This window comes from Typopeltis vanoorti, chromosome 9 (assembly GCF_054136105.1).
Source record: "Typopeltis vanoorti isolate ZY-2024b chromosome 9, IOZ_Tvanoo_1.0, whole genome shotgun sequence".
Classification (NCBI taxonomy): Eukaryota; Metazoa; Arthropoda; class Arachnida; order Uropygi; family Thelyphonidae; genus Typopeltis; species Typopeltis vanoorti.
In genome coordinates this window covers 117,169,644-117,196,289 of record NC_143557.1, presented here as the reverse complement: position 1 = coordinate 117,196,289, position 26,646 = coordinate 117,169,644, and the positions used below count along the sequence as shown (strand labels likewise).

The window sequence follows — 26,646 nt, the reverse complement described above, 5'->3', positions numbered from 1 at the left end:
TAGATCAGCTGGGTTTATTCAGAATTCTTCCTTGAATGTTCAGCTTTTTACTTTATCCGATTGTAGCTTTAAATTTCCTTCTATTACTACTGCTGATTTCAATTTCAGCTAACTATAAAATTCCTTACGTTCTTGCTCACTTATAAAAATTATCCACTTAACTCCTACCCTAAGAACCTTTTATTTACTTCTACTTCTCTAGTTTATCCCCTTGCTACTTTTTACTTCCAAAATTCCGTTCCGACTCCCCTACTACGTATATATTTTCTCTTCTTATTTTGCCCACGCTCCCTTCACTTGCGCTCGTTTATTTCACGTGTCTCTATGACAACCGATAAACGTAAACATTCTCGCGAATGTTACATTAGGCTATACAACTACATTCAGTTATTACATAACGTTAAACTTTCACAAAAAAGAATAAATAGAATATTTGCATTTCAATAAGTGCGTAGTTAAATTACAAATACAAGTTCTTATAATATTGACATAACAATAAATAAAATAACTTAATAATATTTAATACAGAACCTCTTTATCATTAACACTTTCTTTTGATTAAATAATTAAAAACTTGATATAATTGAGGCAGTTATATGATATCAATTATAATTTATGTTATTTACATTAAATAATATTTACAAATATAGTTCTTGTGACAGAAAATCATGTTGGATTCTGAATCAAATAACATTTATTCTAATTTCTACATAATCAGAATCCAACAATAGGAAAAAATAAATAAATAATTAATGTGTTATCCTGATTAAACTTTAGTAATGATGAATCCCAAAAATGCAGACATGTTTAAGGAAAATTTGGTGTAAGGCCTGAGTGCCTTTCCAGTCAGTTATGTAGTAGTATGTTTGGAGTGTAATTAAGGAATTTAATGTGTTCTTTGCGTTCTTATTGGGATTATATGTGTTTCCTGTACATAGGGTACGTTACAGGTATTCTGGATTTGACCTCCACTGAACTGTAACCATAATTCCTCCAATTTCTGTTGGGCCTGTTAAAACAAGAGTAGCAGCTGACAAGCATCCTTTTTTCAGTGCAGCTGAAGAACATGCTGAATCTGCTTCTCATCTTTCTCTTTTATTCCATCTATGTTCTGTGTTTTTCTCCACTGAACTGGTAACCATAATTTCCTCCAATTTCTGTTGGGCCTGTTAAACAGAAATTGGAAACAAGAGCAGCAGCTGCCAGCAGTCTTTATCAGGAATGATGCTTGGCAGCTGCATGTTCTTTGGAACACAGTTAGATGGAATTCCCATACCACTGCAACAACCTGCAACTCTTAAAGAGAAATATCAATAGACCTATATCCTAACCTGCACCCCCACATGGCACTGATGTGCTTATGGGTTCTTCAACCTCTCATATATGGGATCAATATAAAAAAAATGACTAAAATTAACACACGTGAACCACAGTAGTAGGTTTTTATTATGTAAATATTTCGTCCTAGGTATCTTAGGACATCATCATCAGGATAGGGTACGTACGTACGTACAATGGAATCCAAATTGCGTGCAGTGGTGCGTTGTGGCCTGAACTTAAATTAGATTAAATTGAATTAAATTAAAATTAAATTACAGTTAAGTTATTTTTACACAATTTTGTATGACAATTTCCCATACTTTAGGAATGGCAAGAACATCATTGCGGTTTAGATTTGGTCTGTGAAGTAGTGCTTCAGCACTTTCTTTATATAAGCGTTCATATTTATATGAGGATCTGTGTAGGAGTTTTGTCTTTTCCCAGTAGATCTTGTGGTTTGGGTTTTCAACTCTGTGTTGAGCGAGGCCTGATTTTTGTGGTTTGATGAGGCAGATATGGTCGATGTTTCGAAATGCGTTTAAAAACTGATTTGCCTGTCTGTCCATAATAAGAGAGTTTACAGGAGCATGGAACCTCATATATACCAGGTGAAAGTTTGTCTTTGGGCGAAGGTAACAGGTTGTGCATCTGGTTGATGGGTTTGTGGGTAGAGTAAGATTGTATTTCTTCATAATTTTCGAGAGCCGTTCGGAGATGCCTTTGATATAAGGTATGGAAATCCTATGGGCTTGTTCTTGTCTAGGTTGATGTGTAGAGAAGTTGCTGGTGATTTTTTTAGTTGTTTTGAGATTATATCCATTTAGAGTGGCTGTGTTTTTGATTATTTCCAATTCTTGTTTTAGAGAATCCTCAGAGGAGCAAAATCTGGGTGCTCTGGTTACCAATGATTTAATGATGCCAAATTTTTGAGAGAGATGGTGAGCAGAAGTATGGTGAATGTAGCGACCTGAAAATGTCAGCTTGTGATAGACAGAGGTGGAGATGGAACCGTTTTCTTTTCTTTGAATGTGTAAATTCAGAAAGAAAATGCCCTGTGGGGATTCTTTTTCTAATGTAAATTTGATGCGTGGATGAAGAAGGTTGATTTTTTCTAAAAACTCAAGAAGCTCTTGTTCGGAATGACTCCAGACTGTGAAGATATCATCGACATATCGAAGCCAGAGTTTTGGTTTGGGTTTAAACGCAAGAATTTTTTCTTCAAGATCTTCTATAAACAGGTCTTCCAAGTTGGGTGACAAGGGGGGCCACATTGCTGTTCCCTCCTCTTGCTTGTAGATTTTTCCTTTCCATGTGAAGTAACAGAAAAACTACTTCAGTTTTTAGAAAAAATCAACCTCCTTCATCCACAAATCAAATTTAGAAAAAGAATCCCCACAGGTCATCCCCTTTCTGGATTTATACATCCAAAGAAAAGAAGACGGTTCCATCTCCACCTCTATCACAAACCGACATTTTCAGGTCGCTACATTCACCATACTTCTGCTCACCATCCCTCTCAAAAATTTGGCATCATTAAATCATTGGTAACCAGAGCACACAGATTTTGCTCCTCCAAGGATTCTCTAAAACAAGAATTGGAAATAATCAAAAACACAGCCGCTCTAAATGGGTACAATCTCAAAACAACTTAAAAAAATCATCAGCAACTTCTTTACGCATCAACCTAGACAAGAACAAGCCCATAGGATTCCCATACCTTATATCAAAGGCATCTCCAAACGGCTCTTGAAAATTATGAAGAAATACAATCTTACTGCCACCTACAAACCCATCAACTAGATCCACAACTTGTTACCTTCGCCCAAAGACAAACTTTCACCTATGCTACCACCTGGTGTATATGAGGTTCCATGCTCCTGTAAACTCTCTTATTATGGACAGACAGGCAGATCAGTTTCTAAATGCATTTCAGAACATCAAGACTATATCCGCCTCATCAAACCACAAAAATCAGGCCTCGCTCAACACAGAGTTGAAAACCCAAACCACAAGATCCACTGGGAAAAGACAAAACTCCTACACAGATCTTCATATAAATATGAATGCTTATATAAAGAAAGTGCTGAAGCCCTACTTCACAGACCAAATCTAAACCGCAATGATGTTCTTGCCATCCCTAAAGTATGGGAAATTGTCATACAAAATTGTGTAAAAATAACTTAACTGTAATTTAATTTTAATTTAATTTAATTCAATTTAATCTAATTTAAGTTCAGGCCTCAACGTGCCACTGCATGCAATTTGGATTCCATTGTACGTATGCACCCTATCCTTTGTGTCATTCCTAGTATTGTTCTACTGTACTGATGATGTCCTAAGATACCTAGGATGAAATATTTACGTAATAAAAAACCTACTACTGTGGTTCACGTGTGTTAATTTTAATCATGAATTCTCCATAGGTTTCTCTATATAATCAAATTAAAAAAAATGCCCTTGGGTGGGCAAGGGAAAGAAGGATTCTTAAAGGAGCTGAGTAAACTTTTTACTTTGTGGATGGTTTGAATGTAGCATTAATATATTTTTGCACTGTTCTGTCTGTTTTCTCAGATATTTCCCAAATATAAAGAATGGCTATGGCTTTATTACAATAAAGCCAGAGTATCAAAATTTTTATTGTTATTTTTGGTTGCATTCTTGAAAAGGATTCTGTTGATTGTTTTCCTATATAGTGGTTATTAACAATAGAGTGGTTATTAACAATAACCACTCAGCCTGGTTGGCTGAGTGGTTATTGTTTCTGCTCTCCAACCAATAGGCTGCGAGTTCAAATCTTGCCTTGGACACAGAGTATTATTATTATGTGACACTTCCAAAGGAGTCCAAAGACTCATTGAGGGAAGGCTCCTATTCTATAGTCCTCTGTCTCCACTACTCAATCCACCAACTACAGTGAACTGCATCATCTACACCAACGCCATCTACTGCCCACCACCACCACCACTAGTATTTTCACAGACAATCACAAACATCTATGCCCACAGTGGGATTCGAACCCTCAGCCTTTTGGCTGGAGAGTGGATATGCTAAACCACTTGGCCAACCAGGCCAGCGATGTTGGTAATTGTTTTTAGGTGGGAGATAAATTTAATTGCCCATTGTAAGATCCTTAGCCCACTCCCCACTGTAACAAGGGCATGCTAAAGATAACATACTATAGTTTTATTATGGTCTATTCGGTATAAACTAACTAATCAACATCAAGAAAAAAAAACTGTCAATTTTTTCTTGATGTTTATTAGTATTACTTTATACTGGATAAGCTCATAATGGTTAACTTACATCACAAAAACATCAGTACTATAAGTTTACAAAACCATTTGTGGCTGGGTGTCACATAAATATATATTTATATAAGTTAGCTGGGGGGGGAGTGGTATTCTACCTACCAAAATAAGGTATGGCCATTGCCATACCTTCTTTTGGGGTAGTAGTTATTTTGCCACATGAAATAACTAATGCAAGCAAAGAAGACCATGATATTAGTTGGACATCTGTTCTGTAAATGAAGAACTGTCAGATTGGGACATTTGTGAAAAGGGCAGTTATGTCAATGCTAACTAATAAATCTCCATTTTTTGTGAAACAAGCATTGTCACATAGATTGTGCATTTGTTGAGTGTGATGTTCTTAATTTGTTTATGAAGCATTGTGTGTGTTTTTATATGAGGAAGAATGACCTATCAACTCCTTGAATGGCAGTGCTAGTTTTTAGGCTAAGTGATAATTAGAGCTGTTATTTCCTTCCACTATCAACTGCACTGGCATGTTATTTTTGTGTATTTTAGTTGACAAGTATATTTTGTAAAAAATAAAAATAAAATGCACTCAATTAAAAAAACAGCAGTTGTATTCATTGGATCAAAAGGATTATAAACATAATACATAATGGTGTTCATCAATAGTTAATACATCTTAGTTAAAGTCATTTCTTTTATATCAGAAATTGAAATCAGATTTATCATAGTGGAAAGGAAAAGAATTTTATGTTCACACATCAGAATTGCTGAAAAGATGATGTATTTAAAAATTCATACTATTTGATTGACATCTTAATCTTTATACATTGTTCATTTGGAAAGTAATTTCCCCCCAGTCCTTGATTATAGTATTCATTGTTATTGCATTCTTTTCTATATAATTAGAAAATATAATTAAATAGCTTCTTATTGTTTAGGGACATCAAGTATTGTCTCTGGAGAAACCAAAAGCTTCTTCAGTTTTGCCAAATCAGTGAGTAACTTGACTTTCACTTTCTTTTTCCCCCTTTTCATTTTTCATATTTTACATTTTTTTGCAGGGTCAGCCAACATAGTAACTGGAGAGACAAAAAGTTTCTTTAGTGTAGCTAAGTCTGTGAGTATTAAGAACAGTGTTCATTATCATTGATGTAAGTAACGTATCAGTTGCTGTTTTGTTTTGTCAATTTTTATTTAATGCTACATTCCCTTAAGCAAATGTTTTTTATGGGGAAGGGTTCCAACTTCCATTTATAATTATATATGTTAAAAAAATTAATATATTTATATGCTTTTGCTATGTCATGCAGTTAAGTTATGGTAACATTTCTTACATGTATAGCATTATTCTGAAAATTCACAGTTTCTGTCTTACATTTTTTTTTTTTATGTAGTACCCACATGGTATCTGAATTTTTTATTTTTCAAATATAGATGGAAAACTTTTTCTAGAGAAACAAATAATTCTAGCATTGTTTTTTCCATCCATCCATCCATCCATCCATCCATCCATCCAAGATGGGTTGAAGCCTTGATTTTAGGCAATTTAATGCAGCTGGCTTGCCATTCCTCTGTTGCATCCCACTAAGGATAAGTATTTTTATGTCTGTAAATATGTGTGTTCATGGTGGTTTGCCTGTTTGGAATAAAAACTGAGTTTCTGGGAAGCAAAAACTCTACTACTTCCACATGAGACTGGCAGACTCATTTTCCTTTATCAAATCCTGATAAAGGTTCTTCACATTCTAGATGGGATTTGAGCCTAGGTCTTTCCAACCAAAGGGTTTTGTCTATACTGACTGAGCCATGGAGACTTTGCATTTTTTTTAGTATTTTAAAATATATACATATTTTTTTATTGGTGTCAGTTTTATCCTCAGAAAACTAGTTTCTTTTTTTTTTCTTTTTTTTTTTTTTGTAATTATGTTTCATATGTTTAAAAGAAGTTGCAGTATAAAATACACAATCCTACCAAAATGGTATAACACTAACCTGTAATGTCAGTGGATTGCACTTATTGTCTGTGGCACATATTCCAGGTGTGCTAGTTGGGCAATGCACACCGGAAAAGTTCATGAAGAAATAAGTTTTGAGTAGTTTTTTATTTGAAATAAACTTATTTATTTATTATTTATATTAGTTATCTATTTGAAATAAATAGTCATGAATTGTTACAAATATCAAGACATTCACAGTGTGACTGTAAACAGATAATGCAAGCATTGCCTTTGCAGCACATATTGATTAGTCATATACGAAGAGAGAGAGAGAGAATAATGGTTGTGATTATGCAGCACACTCGCTGATGCATGAGCACTGACTGAAATTTGTGTGGGACTTTCACCAGCACAGGTAGCTTAGTTGTATCATTATATTACCTTCAGCAAAAATTGTAGTGCAGTTAGTTATTCCTTGTGGTTTCCAGTTAGATTAATGCATATTTTTTTAAGGTAACATTTGTTTTCATTCATTTCAACAATGGGAAACAGTGTTGAAGATATTTTATATACTCCTTTTTCACACCGAGAATATGAGATCAAGTTCAAAATTGTTAAAATTGGTAAGCCATATCTGCCTTTCCAGATTTACATCTCAGAAATCAGGGATTGAGCTGATGTATAATAGAGTAAGTTTTAAGCTGATGTATAATAGAGTAAAGAACTTAATAGAGTAAGTTTTTTATGCAAATTTAATGATTTTTTAATAATGCTGCCTTACCTCAGCACACCCACCATACAAAACTGCTTATTTTACATACTCTTCCTGTGATCAATATTTAAGCAAAGCCAAAATTACCAGATTGTTGGAAGAAAGACATATTAGAAATTGACATATTGCAGAAATAGGTCATGCTTATTGCTTTTGATTTGATTTTATGTTGTTTTAAGAATATATTAAGGATTTTGTGACACTTGTATGTGTGCAGAAAGACATGAAAGAATTGCATGCAAAAAAGAAGAGTGAGAAAGTAAAAGTTGTGAGTCTATTGCCACAGTATTATTATTATTATTCAGGCCTCCACAGAGTCAAAAGACTCATCGTGAGAGGTCCCTCTCAAGACTCATCGAGGGGAGGTCCCCCCCCCTAAGAAACACAAAGTCTATCATACCACTCCTTAAACTCATTGACTGTTCTCGCTCTCACCATCAGGCAATGTATTCCATGGTTCATCCACCCTCCATGCAAAGAAACCACTCCTCACCCTCTTGCTCACAGTTTCCTTTCTTAACTTCCAGGGATGGCCTCTTGTCATCACTCCTTCCCACTATTCAACCAAGCGAAAGAATTCCCCAGTGTCAACCCTATAACCACATCTCGACAGTTTAAAAGTCTCAATCATATCACCTCTCCTTCTTCTATCCACCAAACTCTGCAGTCCACATTCCCTCAGCTGATCCTCATAACTATCATTGTATGAAACCATCTTTGTACCCTTTCCACAGTTAATTTATCCCCTTCAAATCCTGGGAACCAAATCTGAGAACAGTAGTCCAAGTGTGGTCTGATCAGGGTCTTATACAACGGAATGATAACTGTTTTATCTCTGCAGGTCAGCGTCCTTCTCATTATTGCAGCAATCCTCTGTGTTACCTTCACCACCTTTGCAATATGTCCCCTAAATTTCAGGTTTCTATCAATCATCAATCCCAGATCTCTTGTCTCTCCTACTTCCTCCAGTATAACTCCTCCCATAGAGTATGCAGTGTCCCATCAATGTTTCCCAAACCTCAAGACCCTACATTTTGCTGCATTAAACTGATACCCCATTCACCTGCCCATCTATCCAGCTCACTCAAATCCCCTTGCAGGGCCGCTGCATCTGCACTATTACCAATAATCTTTCCCAGCTTCGCATCATCGGCAAACATCTGAATATCCCCTTGCAATCCATTGACAATGTCATTGATATAAAGGTTAAACAATATAGGTCCCAGTACTGAGCCCTGTGGGATCCCACTTGTAACCTTCTGCTTCCTTGAAACTGCCCCACCATACACAACTCTCTGATACCTATCAGACAGCCAATCCTGAATCCAGTTGACCAATCTGACATCCAGACCCATGTGCTGTAACTTAAATATCAGCTTATCATGTGGCACCCTGTCAAATGCCTTCGCTAAGTCTAAGAAAATGGCAGTATATGCCTTTCCCTCGGCTAATGCTCTTGTAACTTTATCATAAAAAAGCTAGCATATTGCTAAAATAAGAGTGCCCCTTCACAAATCCATTTTGACTCTCACAGATAACATTACCCTCATCATCTTATTATTATTTGATGCCTCTATGATACAGGAGCTGAGATGAAGAACTATAATATGATCATGAATGAATCAGTGTGCAGATTGTGCAGGAGGAATGGTGTAAAGTTTGTGGATGTGTCAAGTGAGTTTAATGGAGAAGAGAATTTATATAAGATGGATGGTTTGCATTTGAATGGATTTGGTGTCAGGAGTCTTGAGAGAGTTATTCAGTGAGAGTTCAGAAATGCAGAGTCAGCAAAAGTAGAATATTTAGGGGGAATGCAGGTGAGCATTGGTTCAGGCAGACAATCTATAGTAAGTGGGAGAGTGATCACATGATGTTAAATGTAGCACCCCAAGTTCTTAACTTTAATGGGCTAAAAAATACATGGTATAAGGGAGGTTGTGAGATGAAGGGGATATTACACTTCATCTATAGATAAACCATTATTCTTATTTGGAAAATCTCTGGCATTAGAATACTAATGCCAGAGGTATTCAAAAGAAGGGTGAGGAGTTTTTGGCATTGGTTTGCTCAACTTGGCCAAACGTTATAGGCATTAGTGAGACTTGGTTGACTGAGGATGATATGTTCATAGGAATAGAATGCAAAGGATATGGTGTCTTCAGAGTGGACAGAAGGAACGGAAAAGGTGGGGGGGGGGGTTGCTAATGACAGCAAAAGGGTTTTACTATCATTAGCAAGAAAAGAGTAGAAGTACATCAGGAGGACAGGGATGTAAGAGCAGTTCATTTAAGGTTATCTGGTGTGAGATAGAGGTCAATAGGATGAAATATATAATTGGAAATAAAAATGACATGCATTGGCAAATTAGCATGTGGGTACAGATTGAGTAATTATTATGGGTGATTTCAACTATGGGGACATAGATTGATGAGGAGGAATAGTGACAAGCAGAGAAGGAAATGGAATTTATATCAGCTCCTGGAGATAATTACTTGAGGCAGCATGTAATGGAGGGGGCATGAGGTTCGAGAGTGCTGGATCTGTTCATAACATCAGAGAATAACACTAACCAATCTGGCTATGCTACCTCTGCTTGGAGAAAGTGATCATGTAGTCTTGACCTTGAAGATTGCCAGATGCAGAATTTTCTGTTAAGAAGGGACATATATGGAATTACAAAGGCGGTGATTATGACAAGCAGAGGAGTCAGCTTTCAGCATTACCATGACATAAGAATTAGAGGAGAAAGAGAGATGTTTGTGGTGCATGGAAGGTAGTCGAGGGGTGTTTGAAGAAAGCAGTAAGTAGACTGTATACCCAGAGTCAGAAGGATAAATCAGGTAGGAGTTAGATGGATGAATACCTTCATTAAATAGCAGTTGCAGACAAATAAAAGGTTGCAGACTGATTAAAAAGAAAAAGGTGATCAGCATACTCATGAGCAGTACATGGCACAGGTAAGAAGGGTGATATTGTGTGGTAAGGAAGACCAAAGCTAATTATAAAACAAAGCTAGCTGATGAGGCCAAAAGAAATCCTAAAGAGTTCTTTTGCATTGTGACAAGTAAAAGGAGGAATGACTATGGAAGAATGAATTTAAAAAGTGGTGATGGTAGGAAGGTAACAGAAGCAAACAAAATATTTGAATTACTGAGTGAGCATTTTGCAGGGATGTACCATCTTGGTGGCAATGTTGCAATGCCAGATGTGACATTGACTGATGGGAGAATAAAGGTAATTAAAATATTGCAGAACCTCAATGCAAACACAGTCATGGTATTAGATGGCATATTGGCAGGTGTGTTATGAGAGAGAGAGAGAATTTGCAAGGAAATAATCAGCACCTCTGCCAAGTTATTTAATTTAAGCCTCAATACTGGGAAGGTGCCAATGGAGTGGAAAGATAAGGAAAATAATCCCACTGTATAAAGGAGGCTCCAAGACATAAGTTGCAAATGATAGGCCAATCAGCATCTCAGGAGTAGTGGTTAAGGTGTTGGAGAAGTTGATGAAAGGCAGAATTCAGGACTGGGTGGTTAGAAATATGATACCTATAAGGGACAGCATGGTTTTGTTTAGGGATAGGTCGTCTTAGTAATTTGCTTACTTTTTTTATGATAAAGTGACAGTGGAGTTGAATAAGGGGAAATAGGTACTCAGTGATATTGTTAGACTTTGCAAAAACATTTGGCAAAATTCCACATAGAGCTCTGTTGCATAAACTGGAGCATATGGGATATGAATTTGGTAATTTGGATTAGGGGATGGCTAATGGACATATATCAAAGAGTGGTGTAAGAGGATATTAGTCCAGGAAAAAGCATATGACCAGTGATGTGATACAGGGCACAGTACTTGGTCATCTGTTGTTTAATTTGTATATCAGTGATATAGGAAATATTCTGTTGTTTGCTGTTGATACTAAACTTAGAAGAAATGGTAAATGAAAATGATGTAGAGATCCTGCAGGAAGGCTTAAATAGACTTGCAATATTGACAAAGATAAATGGCTGCTAATTTAATGGAGCAAAGTGTAAGGTGATGCAGTTTGGGAAGAAGAAGAGATCACAAGCTCTTTGCTGTATTGATTGAATTGAACTGTAGGAAACTGATGAAGCCAGAGACTTGGTGGTGACTGTGGACAGGGAGTTGAAGTTTAGAGGGCATATTGAGAAGGTAACCAAAACAGTACATCTGATTACATAGTTGTTGGAAAGCACACTAGCAAGCAGGGATAGAGATATTCCCCCATATAACGTTTGAATAAGACCACATCTGAACTACTGTGCATAGATCTGGACACCCGGATTCCATGAATGAATGTTACAAAGCTTACTTAATTTTATTACATTTGAAGTTTTGTGATTATCTATGAATACATCCAAATTTTACTTTAAACACAAACACTTTTGAGGTTGAATGCTTAGTAAGAACACTTGACTAACAGATGCCATAAACACTGAAGTGTCCTTATTTGCCTTTTATTAGTTTTAATATTATATTATTATTATTATTATTACACCCTCCATGGAGTGGGCAGACTCATCGTGGGAGGTTCCTTAAACTGACAACATATTTATCATACGGAATCTTAACATCCTTAACTCTCCCTTCATTAACAACATATTCCAGTGATGGATTCCATTCACAGTGGTGGTGGTCGATGGTAGGTGGCATTGGTGGTTGCAGTAATTTGGTTGATTGAGCGCTGTAGAACAGGTGCCCTCCCTCAATGAGTCTTTGGACTCCCTGGAGGTGTCAAATAATAATAATAATAATAAAATAATAATATACCTCTTTGTCTTATCACTCTTCTCTGGACCCTTTCCAGTGTTTTCACATTGCATTAAAAACCAGGTGACCAAATCTGAGCACAATAGTCCAAGTGTGGTCTGACCAGTGTTTTTAAAATGACAAAACCACCTCCTTATCCCTACATGTTAGAGTGCTTATTATCATAGCAGCACTGTGATATGCATTCTTTGCAACACTTGCAATATGCTCTCTAAACCTTCTACTGTCAACCATCACTCCAGTATGTCAAATCTCATCCACTTCCTGCAGTACAGCACCATCAATATAATATATAGCCTTATAATTCTTCACTCCAAAATGCAATACCTTGCACTTATCATTATTAAAACTACAACCCCACTCCTTTGTCCAAGTCAAAAGTATATTCAGATCTTCCTGAAGGGAATTAATATCAGCAGTGCTACTTATAATTCTTCCAACTTTGCATCATCAGCAAACAACTGAAGATCCCAAGTCAGTCCACAAGATATATCATTTAAAACAAGCTAAACAATAGGGGACCAAGAACAGAACCCTGGGGCATGCCACTGGTTACCGTGCTTTTTTTGAGACACTGCTCCATCACACACAACTTACTGATATTGTTCAGAGAGCAAGTCTCTGATCCATCTAACCCATATACTATCTATTCCCATCATCTGCTGCAGCTTATACACCAAATTATCATGTGGTAATATATCAAAAATTTTTGCAAAGCTCTAGAATATCACTATATATGATTTTCCCTTATCTAACACATTTCATTACCTTATCATAAAATGCAAGTAAATTGCTAAAACGTGATTTACCCTTTACATATCATTGCTGACCATCATAAAGAATACTTTGTCCATTAATCCAATCTTCTATTCTATTCCTAACCAATATCTCCAAATCTCCAACACTTTTGACTACAACTGCAGTTACACAAACTATTGGAAATCTGTGTTTGTCTTCCTGCTTGCTCATGCTTATTATTTTCTTTGCCCTTGAAAATATTCCACCTTGGTCACCAAGGTGAAATATTGACTTAGTAATCATCATCATCCAATTCCTGGGATATATATAGGATAATTATGATAGAACTACACAAAAAAGTAACACCATTAGACTTAGTAATCTAGTTAGCTAAATAAATTTAATTAGTTAATTATTATCTTTAACATGTGTTTTCTCCACTGAATATCAATGAGTGCAAGATGATTTAAATAGACCAAGAACATGGACTAAAGACATCAGCAAATACAGTATGATGAAAAAAAAAAAAAAAAAAAAGGTACTAAATGGCACATCTCATCGCGCATGTACTGAAGGGGGGGTGCCAAAGTTCAGCACTGTTTTTTTTCTTCATACCGTATTACAAAAATGGGAAAATAGCTCATCACTTGGATGTTGAAGAACTTATTGGCAAGTAGAGCTTGAAGGATATTATCTCTCTTTATAAGGGTTTAATATGACCACAAGTTTGGTCACTTGGGTTTTTGGAATAAGGAAGTGATGGTGAGAATCCAGATAGTGATAAATCTGTGAAATGTTCCATATGAGGGGGGGGGAGAAAGAAAAAGTATGAGTGTTACAAAGTTTAGATGGGCAGATAAGAGAGAATATAGTAGAAACATCAAGTACTGTATGGATTTTTATATAGGATTAATGTAGAAGAAAATTTTCAATACATGACTAGAAGGGAGGGAACGAAGGATTTTCCTCCTTCCCTCTACGACCCCATTGAAGTTGTATAAGAGTGTTGTTAGCAAGGGATGATGACTAGATTTTTTTTTTTTTTTTTTGAAAGTTGTGAATGAGCGAAATGAGTTATCAGAAGCAGTTGTGAGTGCTTTGTCAATAAATGAGTTTTAGGAAAGTACGATAGGTCAACAACAACAACAACCATGGGTTCAACGCCCGTAGGTGTCTGATGCCATCTTGATAAGATTCTTCTACTGCATTCTATTTTGTGCAAGATGACTCAGTTTGTGTATAGAGTTTCTGCACCATAGGTATTGTGTTCTGTACGATAGGTATTGTGTTCTGTACGATAGGTATTGTGTGTATAATCATTAGTATGGATCTCTCACTTGTCTTCAGATTCCATGTGAGTGACCCCATACTAATGATTATGGAAATCTCCATATAATAATCCAGACTGCACACCAGATTATTTTTGCCTATTTACATACTAAAAATAGTATACTTTAAACGAATATTGAGATGGATTGACAAATTTTGGTAATGATACCAAATTCACATTTTCTAAGAAGCCATCCATTTATTTCATATTATATGTGGACATATAAAATGATGAGCAGACAAAATTAAACTTAATAGTTGCTTATGTACTAGAAAAATGCACCTAATAAAATAGAATTTGTTTCTATTGTAAAATAAAGTTTTCTTATTCTGTATGAAAAGAATCATATGGATAATATTATTAAGTGACACCTCCAGGGAGTTCTAAGACTCAGGGGAGGCCACCTACTCTACAACTCTCCGTCTCCACTATTCAATCCACCAACTATAGCGATTCACATCATCTACACCACACCATCTATTGCCTACCATCACCACTAGTATTTTCACAGACAATCACAAACATCCATGCCCACGTGCGGGATTCAAAGCCACAGCCTTTTGGCTGGAGAGCGGATATGGTAACCACTCGGCCAACCAGGCCAGAAATTTCTTGAAATTTCTTAAAAGTCTGGGCATTACTACAACAGTGAAGATTTTAATAAACAGCAACAAAGAAATTGTTCTTGAATAACTAATATTGGTTTTGATCAGCCCACATCTTCAATGGGATGAACTGAAATTTAATCCATAGATTTGTTCATTTAAACCTTTGGAACAAATGGAGAAGGAATAAACACTAGAGATGATACATGGTAAGCAGTCAGAATGATATCTGAGCTCTGGAGTAGTAACTTGAAGGCTGAGTGATGCTGATTAGATGCTGAGTGATTATGGACTTGGTAAAAGATAGAAGAGAGGGATTATTGTTGAATGTGAGAGAAGCTTATCAGATAATGATAATTTTTTTTCCACAGGATAGCAGAAAGGAGATAGGACAAAAATACATTTGTTTGTGTTAAAAAAAATTACATTTTTTCTCTGAACAAAATATTTTAAAAAATGTTTATTTAATATTTTTTCAACTGCTTAACTGTTGAAAAACTGTTTGATGGTTTCATCAAAAATCACTCAATGTGTATTATCGCTTTAAATGTTTGAAATGTTACCACTTAGGCTAATTGAGTTTAAAGAAGTTTTTAATGTGTTACGTCAAACATATCTTAACATTCTTATAGATAAGGGAATGTAGTTTTGCCAAATGCTGTCTGTTATGTTTGCTTTGTTGTTGGATTCTAGTGTCATTTGTGTTGTTTGGTTAGTTGTAATGAACTTATTCTGCTGAGTTTTATAGAGAAAATAATTGACACTACCTTCCCTCCTCCTGTCCCTTTTAAGTACTTATCCATATAAAATAACTACCTTTTAAGTTTATTTTTTTTATCAATTATGAGTTTATTTCGTTAGCCCTTACTTATTTCTTATTATGGAAGACCAGAATTTCACCACTTGAACCGCAGTGAATTTATTTATTTTTGCTGTTGCATTTAGTTGAATCAAAAAAAAAAAAAAAAAAAAATGCATTCTGACTAATGTAAGGTAAGGAATCAATAAAATAAAATAAAAGATAAGTTGAAAGAAATGTTCTTAATATTTGAAGACTATTCAACTTTAATTCTGTAATAATTTACAGAAAATTCAATTGCAAATGTATCAAAATTTACATTGCACACTATAATAATTACATGTATTTTTAGTTTTTATATTACTTTGAAAATTCAGAATAACATATTCTGTATAGAAAGAATAATTCTTTGCAATTTACAATGCAATGGGAATCATTTTTTTGTTTGCTTCAGTTATTACCAGTGCTTTTTTTCTAAAAAAAAAAAAAAAAAGGTGCCAGAACTCGCATCTTGTTAAGCTTTTCATGAAAGAAAACGATATTCAAATCTTAATTTAAATGAAATATAAAGCAGCGTTTGCTGTCACGGAGTCGCATAAATGAATTAAATATAATTTATCTTCAGTATTTTTTTATTTTAGACATGATCAAATGTAAAATTAAACAAACAAATTAAAATATACAATCAAAGACAAATATAAAAGCAAAAGTAAATTTGTAAAAACATTATATAATTTAAGAGAAGTTCATAGTGTTTTCCAAAGTTTTGTCCAATTCTCGTCGAACAAATCGTCTCGACTCCTTTCTTTGCTCTTGGTATCTAAGGCCGAATGTTGTCCTCTAAGTAACCACAGATCGACATACTTTGAAGGATCGAAAAGGCTTAAAGGTTTTCATGAAAGAAAACGATATTCAAATCTTAATTTAAATGAAATATAAAGCAGCTTTTGCTGTCACGGAGTCGCATAAATGAATTAAATATAATTTATCTTCAGTATTTTTTTATTTTAGACATGGATTCATCAAATTCGTTGGACGGGTCCAATGAGTTTGATGAATAAAAGTGCCGAAATTGTTTTATTCTTCAACGAAGCTCTTGTTGGGGTGATAATTAAATTCATCTGCGAAAATCTACGTTCACATTCACTTGATGAAATAGGAATGGTATTCAGAGCATGTACCAAATGCAATAGTTTTTCTGGGTATGTCTTATCGAGAATGTATTCATGGAATCCACAAATCATTTCTCTTTCATTTAGTTGCAGTCGGATTGACAAATTTCTAATTTCTGCCTCTCCGAATGTTAGCTGAGCATCAATATCTTCAGGCCAATGTTTTTGGTCAAGCATGCGAGCCCAAAGTGTTAGCTCAACATCTTCACTATTAAGCCAACCCTTTTCAATTGACTCTTTCAATTTGGTATAAAATGTTTTGGGGTCAATAGGAGGATTATTTTTTGGAGCTTTTTCGTGAAGTAAAACTCCACAAAAGTGCAGATCGCATACAGCAACTGCAGAACATCTATAATAGGGTCCAAAATTCTCTGTCTTCTTTCTTCAAAAACTTGTACAAGTGCATTTATTTTTTGATTTGCCTTGTAAAGGTTCATGTCACTGTCTTGCAGGTCCAAACTTAATTCAGACAATTCTTGGAGAGCATCACACATCAATCCTAGATCCAATAAAAAGTCTGTAGATGTTATTTTTCTTCTTAAGCCACATAAGTACATTTATCATTTTTATCTCTCCTAGGATCATGCATCACATCTTCAAAATGATGCACTAGAGATTCAAAATTATTCCATACAACTAAAACTGAACAGAAACTTGATGACACCCATTGAGTACTTAAAATTCTTCCAATTTTCAGCAGCTCAACCTCAAGTGATTCTGCATATAAATGCAACTCTCTACTGTTTTTTAACGAAGCATGGTATAGGACATAAAGTTTATCAATAAATGATTTGAATCTATTGATTCCTGAAAGTTCCTTTACAGCATCACTTAATGATAATTCTAGTCTGTGATTAGCAAAATGGCAAACTATAATAGAAGGAAATTTTTCTGACAACAATTTTTTCACTCCACTTTTACACCCTAACATTACAGCAGCGCCATCGCATGCTAGAGAAACTAAATTTTTTTTTAAAAATAATCTTCTGTCATCCCATAATTGTTAAGACACTGGAGTAAGGAATCAAATACACTTTTTGCGTTACGTTTTCAAGTTCGATCAAGTCCAAAAATAAATTTATCGGTGAATTAATTCCAACACCTTCGATACAGCATTGAATATACGAAGTGGTTTTATTGCTTATTGTTGTTGATTCATCAATTATCAATGAAATTATATTTTTGGATTGAACGATTTCTTTAAACATATTTTTTCTCATTCCTTCACTTACCTGATTCACAATATTAATACATGCATTTGTTGAATGAAGAATATGACCCATTTCAATTCCGTTCAGTTCTTGCAGACCAATTTTACTTTCAAAATTATGGAATGATTGGTTTTCCTTTGCTACTTTATATGCAATTCTTTTTAATGAGATCATGATTTTAAACAAACATTTTCAAGGGTCCTTTTTTGGCTTCAGTAACAATTTTTAACACTGCTTTGTGTGCAGCAGATTCTCTGTGATCGAACATTTTTTTTCGAAATGAGCTGATCTGTAGCTTCCTATCTTTGCCAGAATATGTAATCTCAGTGTTGGTCCATTCTTTGGAAATTTTCATTTCCATCTTTGTTTCAATTCCAAGAGTTCTAACTTTTCTGCAAGGTGTACAGCCGAGTTTCTTTTTGCAAATATACATCCATTCATTTTGCGAGCAAAAATAATTTTTTTGATCTATTGTCCATCAATTTAGCCTTGCTCTTCAAGATTAGCTTGAGATGATTCGTAAACATCAACAGGCACCATTATTTCCATATTTTTTGATGTCGTGTCTGTTATTATTCTGGGCTTTTTATTAATGGGACTGGTGGTTGAGAAGTAATTGGAAATCTTTTTCATTTTCAAACTTGGGGTCAGACTTTTACACTAAAAAGTAAAAAAAAAAATGCTAAAAGGATATGAAAATAATGACATTAAATTTACATCAATTCAATAAAGATATTTTTTAAATAAGTCTTTTACATGTTGTCAATCACACGTCTATACAGCCACAAACGTAGATGCTAATGGCATGCACATGTGTGTTACCAGGCGATATCTGGTAACGTGCATGCGCACGTGTTATGTACTCACAAACATTATTTCAAAAATTACTTTTGAAAATTTGAAAAAAACTGTAAAAAAAATAGCTGCTGGAACACCATTTCGGTGCGTTATGCCAGAAAAAAAGCACTGGTTATTACACATCTGAAAAAAAAAATTAAATTGTAATGTTTAGTGCAATAAAACTGAAAATATTAATTTATCGTTATATTTATATTTTATAAAATTGCAGTCTTACCTAGATCTTCATGTATTGATTGCATTATTTAACTTTTATTAGCTTAGTTTGAAAAATATTCCACTCTTAATATTCAACAGCCAGTCTTTTTTGCCATCTAATGTTTACTTAGATAACATTTCTTTCATTTTAGTGAATTCACCTGTATGCATTTTTGGAAAAAATATGTGTTTAAACTTTTGTAACACACATCTACAGACATAGGACACTCCAGGAGGCCTAGGGCTAACCACCTTATCCTCAAGGCATTCACAGTTTCAAAATCGTAATAACAGGCCACTAGACCTAATATATGTAAGAGGAGAAGGAGGAAACTGTTGTAAACCTAATATAAACTATTCAAAAAATAACTTTGGACTGACTGCAGGATTTGAATTTATTATTATTATTATTATTATACAGTATCTCCATGATGAGTCTCCATGGAGATTCATCATGGGAGATCCAAACTAAATATTTTACATACAAAACCTGTCATACCGTTTCTTAAACTCATTCACTGTTAGGGAACTTGCATATTATTCTGGTAATCCATTCCAATTTCCATGCAAAAAATCTAGTCTGCATACCCTGACTAACCATACTCTTACACAACTTCCATGGATGACCCCTAGTTCTGTTTGTCACATATTGAAAATTTTCATGCAAAAAATTAGTCCACATATCCTGACTAACCACACTCTTACACAACTTCCATGGATGGCCCTAGTTCTGTTTGTCACATATTGAAAATTTTCCTTTGCATCAATTTTATAAAACCCCTTTAATACGAGGTGGTATCAAAAAGTTTTGAGATTAGCTCTGTTTACGAGAAATTACTTTATTTATCTACGTTTACCCACTGTCACCTTCAAAATAGTCCCCTTGCATAGCAATACAGTGCTCCCAGCATTCCTGCCATTTCTGGAATGTGTCAAGCACCTTCTGCGATTCGCGCTGGATCTCCACAGCAGTGTCAAAACAGCAACCTTTGAGCTGGATCTTCATCTTCAGGAAGAGGCCGAAGTCTGCAGGAGCCAAATCTGGTGAGTAGGATGGGTGCAGAAGTTAGATCATGTTTATTCTGGCGAGAAACTCACGTGTGATGAGAGCTCTATGATAGGGCGCATTGTTGTCGTGGAGCATCCAGTTTTTCATGCGCCACAGATCCAGTCGCTTTCGTCGAATGTCCTCCCTCAGATGCCTTAAAACCTGGCAGTAGAACTCGCTATTGATGGTCTGGCCCCTGGGGATGAATTTTCGATGCATAATGCTGCGAATGTCGAAATGTTCAGGGGTTGAGCTTGTCGAAGGTCTTCCTGATCTCTCGTCGTCTTCCAGTTGTTAAATTGTGAATGAATACAATTCACTAAGGAATATTTCATTCATAATTTGACAAGTTAAAACCCTTGAAAAGGATATGCTTGTATTTCAGTATAAGTTGTATATAGCCTAACAAATATTGGATACCATAATTAGTGTAAAACTTGTGAATATTCCCGTGTGAAATACCTACTAAATTGTATGTTAGGCAATGAATTTGTTATATACATATTTTCTGTTAGAATTGATATAAAAGAATTACTGTGTAAATTGCATATAACCAACTGAGATTATAATTTCAAAGTATGCAGGCAAGACACCGGATTAGTAAGTTGCCTCAAGCGGTCATGCGCACATATGGCACGTGGCCACCTAAGTTTTCGGGGAAGACGCTACGAAAAGGCAAGACCCACGAGTGCAAAGGAATAACGTGTCGGGTGAAAATTTAGGGTCACAAGGATTCCCAGTAGGGGTTGATATAAAAGGGCTGGAAAATCCCCCAAAAGACTTCTTTTACTTTTTGTCTGGGGTCTCTGTTCTCTCTTGGTTGCAGAAGTTGGAAGTGTCGGGTCGTTATTAGAGGGATTGCAGATTCCAAGCCCTATGATGAACGAATAGAGGATTCCCGAAGCAACGGGAAACTCCCAGGAAAGATACTGGCCAGGTAGCGTGCCTTATGGATGCAAAATCACCTCGCGCTAAGAATATTCTAGCTATAGATGATTGGTATGCAGACTCCATGAGGACAAACCTAAGCTGACAAGAATTTTAGCCTTAACATAGAGGGAAGAAAATGTTTGGAAGGAAAGGAATCCAAGAATCGAAAGGACAGCATGAGGAATCCTTGAGTTTGGTATAGTAAACCTTTAATCAAGTAATGTGTGAGAGGAAGGTAATTGTAACTTAAGAATCATAGACCTTAGTAAAGTTTGAGACTCTATCTAAAATTAAGACAGAACTGTGATATTTTAATCGTAGTCGGTGAGCAAAATGTGCTATGTATTATAATTATACTTGTGTTGATTGCTAGCTATGTTTAAGAGCTGTAGAGATGTCTAATCCAGACAGCTTGATTAACACCTAAAAGTCATTATTGGAATGCGAGCTTTGAATCTTTGAACATAATGTTTTTGTAGTATTAATTACTGTGTAATGTATATTGATTAATTTTACTTTGTAATCTAGTAGTACAGTGATAATTGAAAGTTCTTTATTCTGTTTGATGATCATTATGTTAAATAAACCTTTTGCTCTTATTAATTTGGTTGTCTGTATCTAAGAATCCGATGCACCACTCATAAATTATTCGGATCAAAGCCGTAAATAATTGTTAATTAAGACTACGACTGCAAACATGGTTGATTATAGAAGGTATTGATAATTGATAACTTAGTATAGAAATAGATTAGAATAACCACGTACATATCTGAAGGTTCACTTCTTGACTGAGAAGTTTTTCCAATCTAAGGGTTCTGGGTGGCGCAGCAGAACAAATAAATTTTCCCAGAACCTTAAGAGAAGTTAACTTCAGAAGCTTTGTTACCAAGGAGTTGGCTTAACCTTGAGACAATCCCTTTGTAGATCAGACTAGCGCACGTGATAATCTAAGGGACTGAAGTATATAATAGTAAGACAAAGACAGACACATTATAGGCGCTGCTGAGATAGGACAAATTATTCAAGAGATAGTTAAGTAAAGGAGTTAAACCATATTAATTAAATAAAACATACCTATGATGACACGTTATAACACGGTGATGTTCTTCTGCTCTTGAAGCGTGCGTGCCACTCAAAACACCTCGAACAACTCATTGCTGCATCGCCATAAACTTGCCGAATCATGTCAAATGTCTCTGTGGCAGATTTTCCCAGTTTCACGCAGAATTTCACGTTCGCTCTTTGTTCTAACTTGCTGTCCGTGATGAAATCGCAGACGTGGTAACGCACGTGGTCAGAATAGCACCAGTTGCACAGCTCCCGATGTACACAGGATGATGTCTTTTGGCACACTGACTTATGAAGGTCGGTGCTCCCTGTGTCTGTGCGTGCAACCTTGTGCTGTCATCTGTTGGCATGTTACAAAACTAGTCTCGAAACCTTTTGATAAAGTTTCTTAAAAAACGTATCTTAAAAGTTTCTATCATGTCCCCTCTTTTCTGGCTATCAACGAAAATTTGTAATCCACACACTTTCATTCTATCCTCATAGGGAGCATTTTGCATATCTGTCATCAGCATTGTCACTTGTCTCTAAATCTTCTCTATCACCTCCTTGTCCCCTAAGAAACTAAGGTGACCAAATCTGCGCATAGTAGTCAAGATGCAGCCAAATCATAGACTTTTAAAGAGGGATAATTACTTCCCTTTCTTTACTTTTTAGTGTGTTTTTCATCATTCAAGTAATCCTTTAAGTTATTTTACCGTCTTTTTTTGTAACATGCCCTCTGAACTTCAATTCTCTGTCTGCCATTATCCCCAAATCCCTTACCTTATCAATTTCCTGCAATCCATTTTCATCAATATGATACTCCACATGTAACTTTTTCAACCCAAAGTGATTAACTTATAACCTTACATTTTGCAACATCAAATTGATAATCATTATCCATTGTCCGCAATGCCAATTGATTTAAATCATCCTGCAGGATACCTATGTCATCTTTATCTGCTGTTGCTCTCCCCAGTTTTGCATCATCACCAAACAACTGAATATACCCCCCCCCAAAAAAAAAAATCTTTCTCTGTATCATTGATATACAAGTTAAAGAGTAATTACCCTAGTATAGAACCCTGAGGTACTTACTGGTCACCCCATTCTCCTAGATCCCACTCCACCATATACTCCTCTCCGGTGTCTGTCTGTCAGCCCCCCCCTCCCTCCCTATCTATGCTACTAACTTCCTATCTATTCCCATTTGCTGTCACTTTTATAATAGTTTTCCATGTGATGTGGTATTCTGTCAAGTGCCTTTGCAGAGTCCAGTAATATCATGGTGTAGCCATTTCATTTATCAAATTCTGCTGTCACTTTATTATAAAATGTGAAAGAATTGCTAAGACAGAACCTATCCTTTTCATTCTGCGTGTTAAGGCTAAACATCATTGTCCTTCAACATGGGAGGACATCATGTTGGAGGTTTAATGGAGTATTTACAGCACTAGGAAAGGATTAAAAACTAATTTTAATTCTTCCAATATTTCATCTCAATCACTGAGACATCTTCAGTGATTATAAATAACTCTTGTAACACACACACACACACACACACACACACACACACACACACACACACACACAAAGATAACACAATACTAAATGAAACATGTGGGTAACTCCTAAAGTCCTATCTAGGTGGTGTGCCCTCTATGGGCATTTGTAGATGGGCTAGGATGTAAAGTGAAACATCTGATAATTATTGTTTCCCAAATTTTGGGAAGTTTTATGCATCTGTATTTATTTAAATTTGGTTGATTTCTGAGTGCCACTGCAGATTCTAAAAACAGTCTTTCCTTTTTAAATTTACTATGTTGGAGCATAGTGGTTTTCTTTCGGGAGATCCTGTGGGTTGTATCCAATACATGGTCTGCAAGGCCAGATTGACTATAGTCATGATTGCAGATGTACGATTTGTGTTCTTTAAAACAGATGGTCACTGATCTAACTGTCTGTCCGAAGTAAGCCAACTTGCAGGAACAAGGACTTTACATACTCCAGGCATTTGGTAGAACAGGTAAGTGTAGCAAGTCTCCAGTAGGACTTAAAAGCTCTGCAGAGGTTGTACTTTCTTAAAGAGCTGGCCAGCCTGGCTGGCCGAGTAGTTAGCATATTCGCTCTCCAGCCAAAAGGCTGCGGGTTCGAATCCCGCCATGGGCATGGATGTTTGTGATTGTCTATGGAAATACTAGCAGTGGTGGTCGGCAGTAGATGGCATTGGTGTAGTTGCAGTCAGTTGGTGGATTTGAGTGGTGGAGACAGAGTTGTAGAGTAGGTGCCTTTCTTAAAGAGCCTCGATGAGTCTTTGGACTCCCTGGAGGTGTTAAATAATAATAATTTTTTTTCTGATGTGCCATGGATATAGGGGATGGTGATGGCATTTCTGAAGCAATGGCCAAGTAATCGGTTCCTCCCCCATTCCTTGGCCATCGCTTCAGAAAGATTTCAGAAATGCCATCGCCATCCCCTATATCAGTTACCTGCAGTCAATCCTATTCCGAAAATGTTAAATGAAAAATTCCAGAAATAAACAATTCATCAGTTTTAAATTATTATTATTATTACGGGTATCTCCATGGAGTCAGTAGACTCATCACAGGAGACCCAAACTAGCAAAACAATATCTGTCATATCTCTTCTTGAATTCATTTATAGACGAAGCGCTCACAACTAAGTCAGGCAATGAATTCCACTCATTCACCACCCTCCAGGCAAAAAACCTTGTTAACTACACTCTTCTTTAATTTCCAGGGATGACCTCTTGTTCTTCCATCACTATCACACAGCTGAAACATTTCCCTTGCATCAATCCTATAAAAACCTTTCAGTAAGTTAAATGTTTCTATCATATCCCCTCTTTTCTGCCTATCAACCAACCTCTGCAATCCAAAGCTCTCAATCTATCAATGTAGGGAGCATTTTTTGCATCACTTACCAACTTAGTCACTCTTCTCTGAACCCTCTCCACAGTCTCCTCATCTCCAACGAATCCAGGCGACCAGACCTGAGCACAGTAATCCAAATGTGGAAGTATCAACGCTTTATAAAGGGGAATAATAACCTCTTTATCTCTGGATGTCAGTGTGTTCCTCAACAACCAAATAATCCTATGTGCAATCTTGGACACCTTAGCAATGTGTCTTCTGAACTTCATCTCCCTATCTACCAACACTCCTAAGTCCCTAGCCTCATCAATCTCTTGGAGTACTGTTCCATCAATGTAGTACACAGCTGGTAATCTTTTAATCCCAAAATGCATGACTTTACACTTTTCCACATTGAACTGACATCCATTACCTTTTGCCCATTCTACCAGCTTATTTAAATCATCCTGCAAACTTTTAACATCAGCTTGATTTTTTATTGCGCTACCCAACTTTGCATCATCAGCAAACAACTGAATATCTCCCTGTAAGCCATTTCCTATATCATTTATATACAAATTAAACAACAGTGGCCCAAGCACAGAGCCCTGAGGCACACCACTGGTCACCTGCCTCATCCTGGACTCAGCTCCTCCATACACCACCTTCTGGTATCTCTTCCTGAGCCATTCTCCTATCCGTATCACCAATTTAGTATCCATTCCCATCTGCTCCAATTTGCGTAACAGTGTTCCATGGGATAGCCTGTCAAAAGCCCTAGCAAAATCCAGAAGTACCACTGTGTAGCCAGTTCCTTTGTCCAACTCAGATGTCATAAATTGCATGATTAAATTTTGCATTGTCCTGCCAGGGATACGAATCATCCCTTTGTCTAGTATATCCACACTGTAGTGTATACACTATCTGCCCGTTAGTGACTTAGTATCTTTCTTGGTTATCAGATCGACTGTCACAATATTGCAGTGCTTGTGTTCATGTAACTCTTATTTTACTTAACAATGGGCCCCAAAGTGCACAAGTAGTAATGCCAGCAATTGCTTACTTTAAGTGAAAAGGTGAAAGTTCTCAATTTTATAAGAAAATAAAAAATCGTATACTGAGGTTGCTAAGATCTACGGCAGGAATGAATCTTCTATCTGCGAAATTGTGAAGAAAGAAAAAGCAATTCTTGCTAGGTTTGCTGTCATACCTCAAACTGCAAAAGTTACAGCCACAATGTGCGTGTGTGCGTGTGACAAGTGGTTAGTAAAGATGGAAAAGGAATTAAATTTGTGGGTGGCAGACATGAACAGAAAACATGTTGCACCAGAAAGCATTGAGCTTACACAAAGACTTGATCAAGGGATCCTCTGAAAAAAAGTGACACCAAGCCATTTACTGCAAGTAAGGGATGGTTACACAGATTCAGGAATAGGTTTGGACTTAAAAATATAAAAATTACCGGAGAAGTGATCACCAAAGGATTACAACCTCTGCCGCCACACTTTGATCAGTTAAAAAGAAAGAGACAACTTCCGATTACAATGTTCTTCCAAAAGATTTCGGCAAAAAAACCTTCAACTATCGAGGATCTCCAACCATCAACATCATCTACTCCTGATGTCCAACCATCAACATTGTCGTGGCTCAGTGATCTTCTAATGTATCATCAGAAGGTCAATAGTAGCCTATTAAACTTTATCATAGGTATGCATGTGTAGGAAAAAACATAGTATATATAGGGTTTGGTATTA

General features: G+C 36.0%; 1 protein-coding gene across 2 annotated transcripts in view; it reads left to right on the top strand.

Moving 5' to 3' along the window:
* LOC150103457 (putative NADPH-dependent quinone oxidoreductase VAT1L) overlaps positions 1–26,646 on the top strand; it is a 234,620-nt gene that overhangs the window by 153,911 nt on the left and 54,063 nt on the right. The window contains exon 6 of one of the 2 annotated variants that reach the window (XM_090397727.1): positions 5,642–5,697. In XM_090397727.1, the coding sequence (XP_090253853.1) occupies positions 5,642–5,697 (56 nt within the window). Of the gene's footprint in view, positions 1–5,518; positions 5,575–5,641; positions 5,698–26,646 lie in introns of both variants that reach the window. The other variant, XM_090397728.1, reaches the window with a different exon arrangement.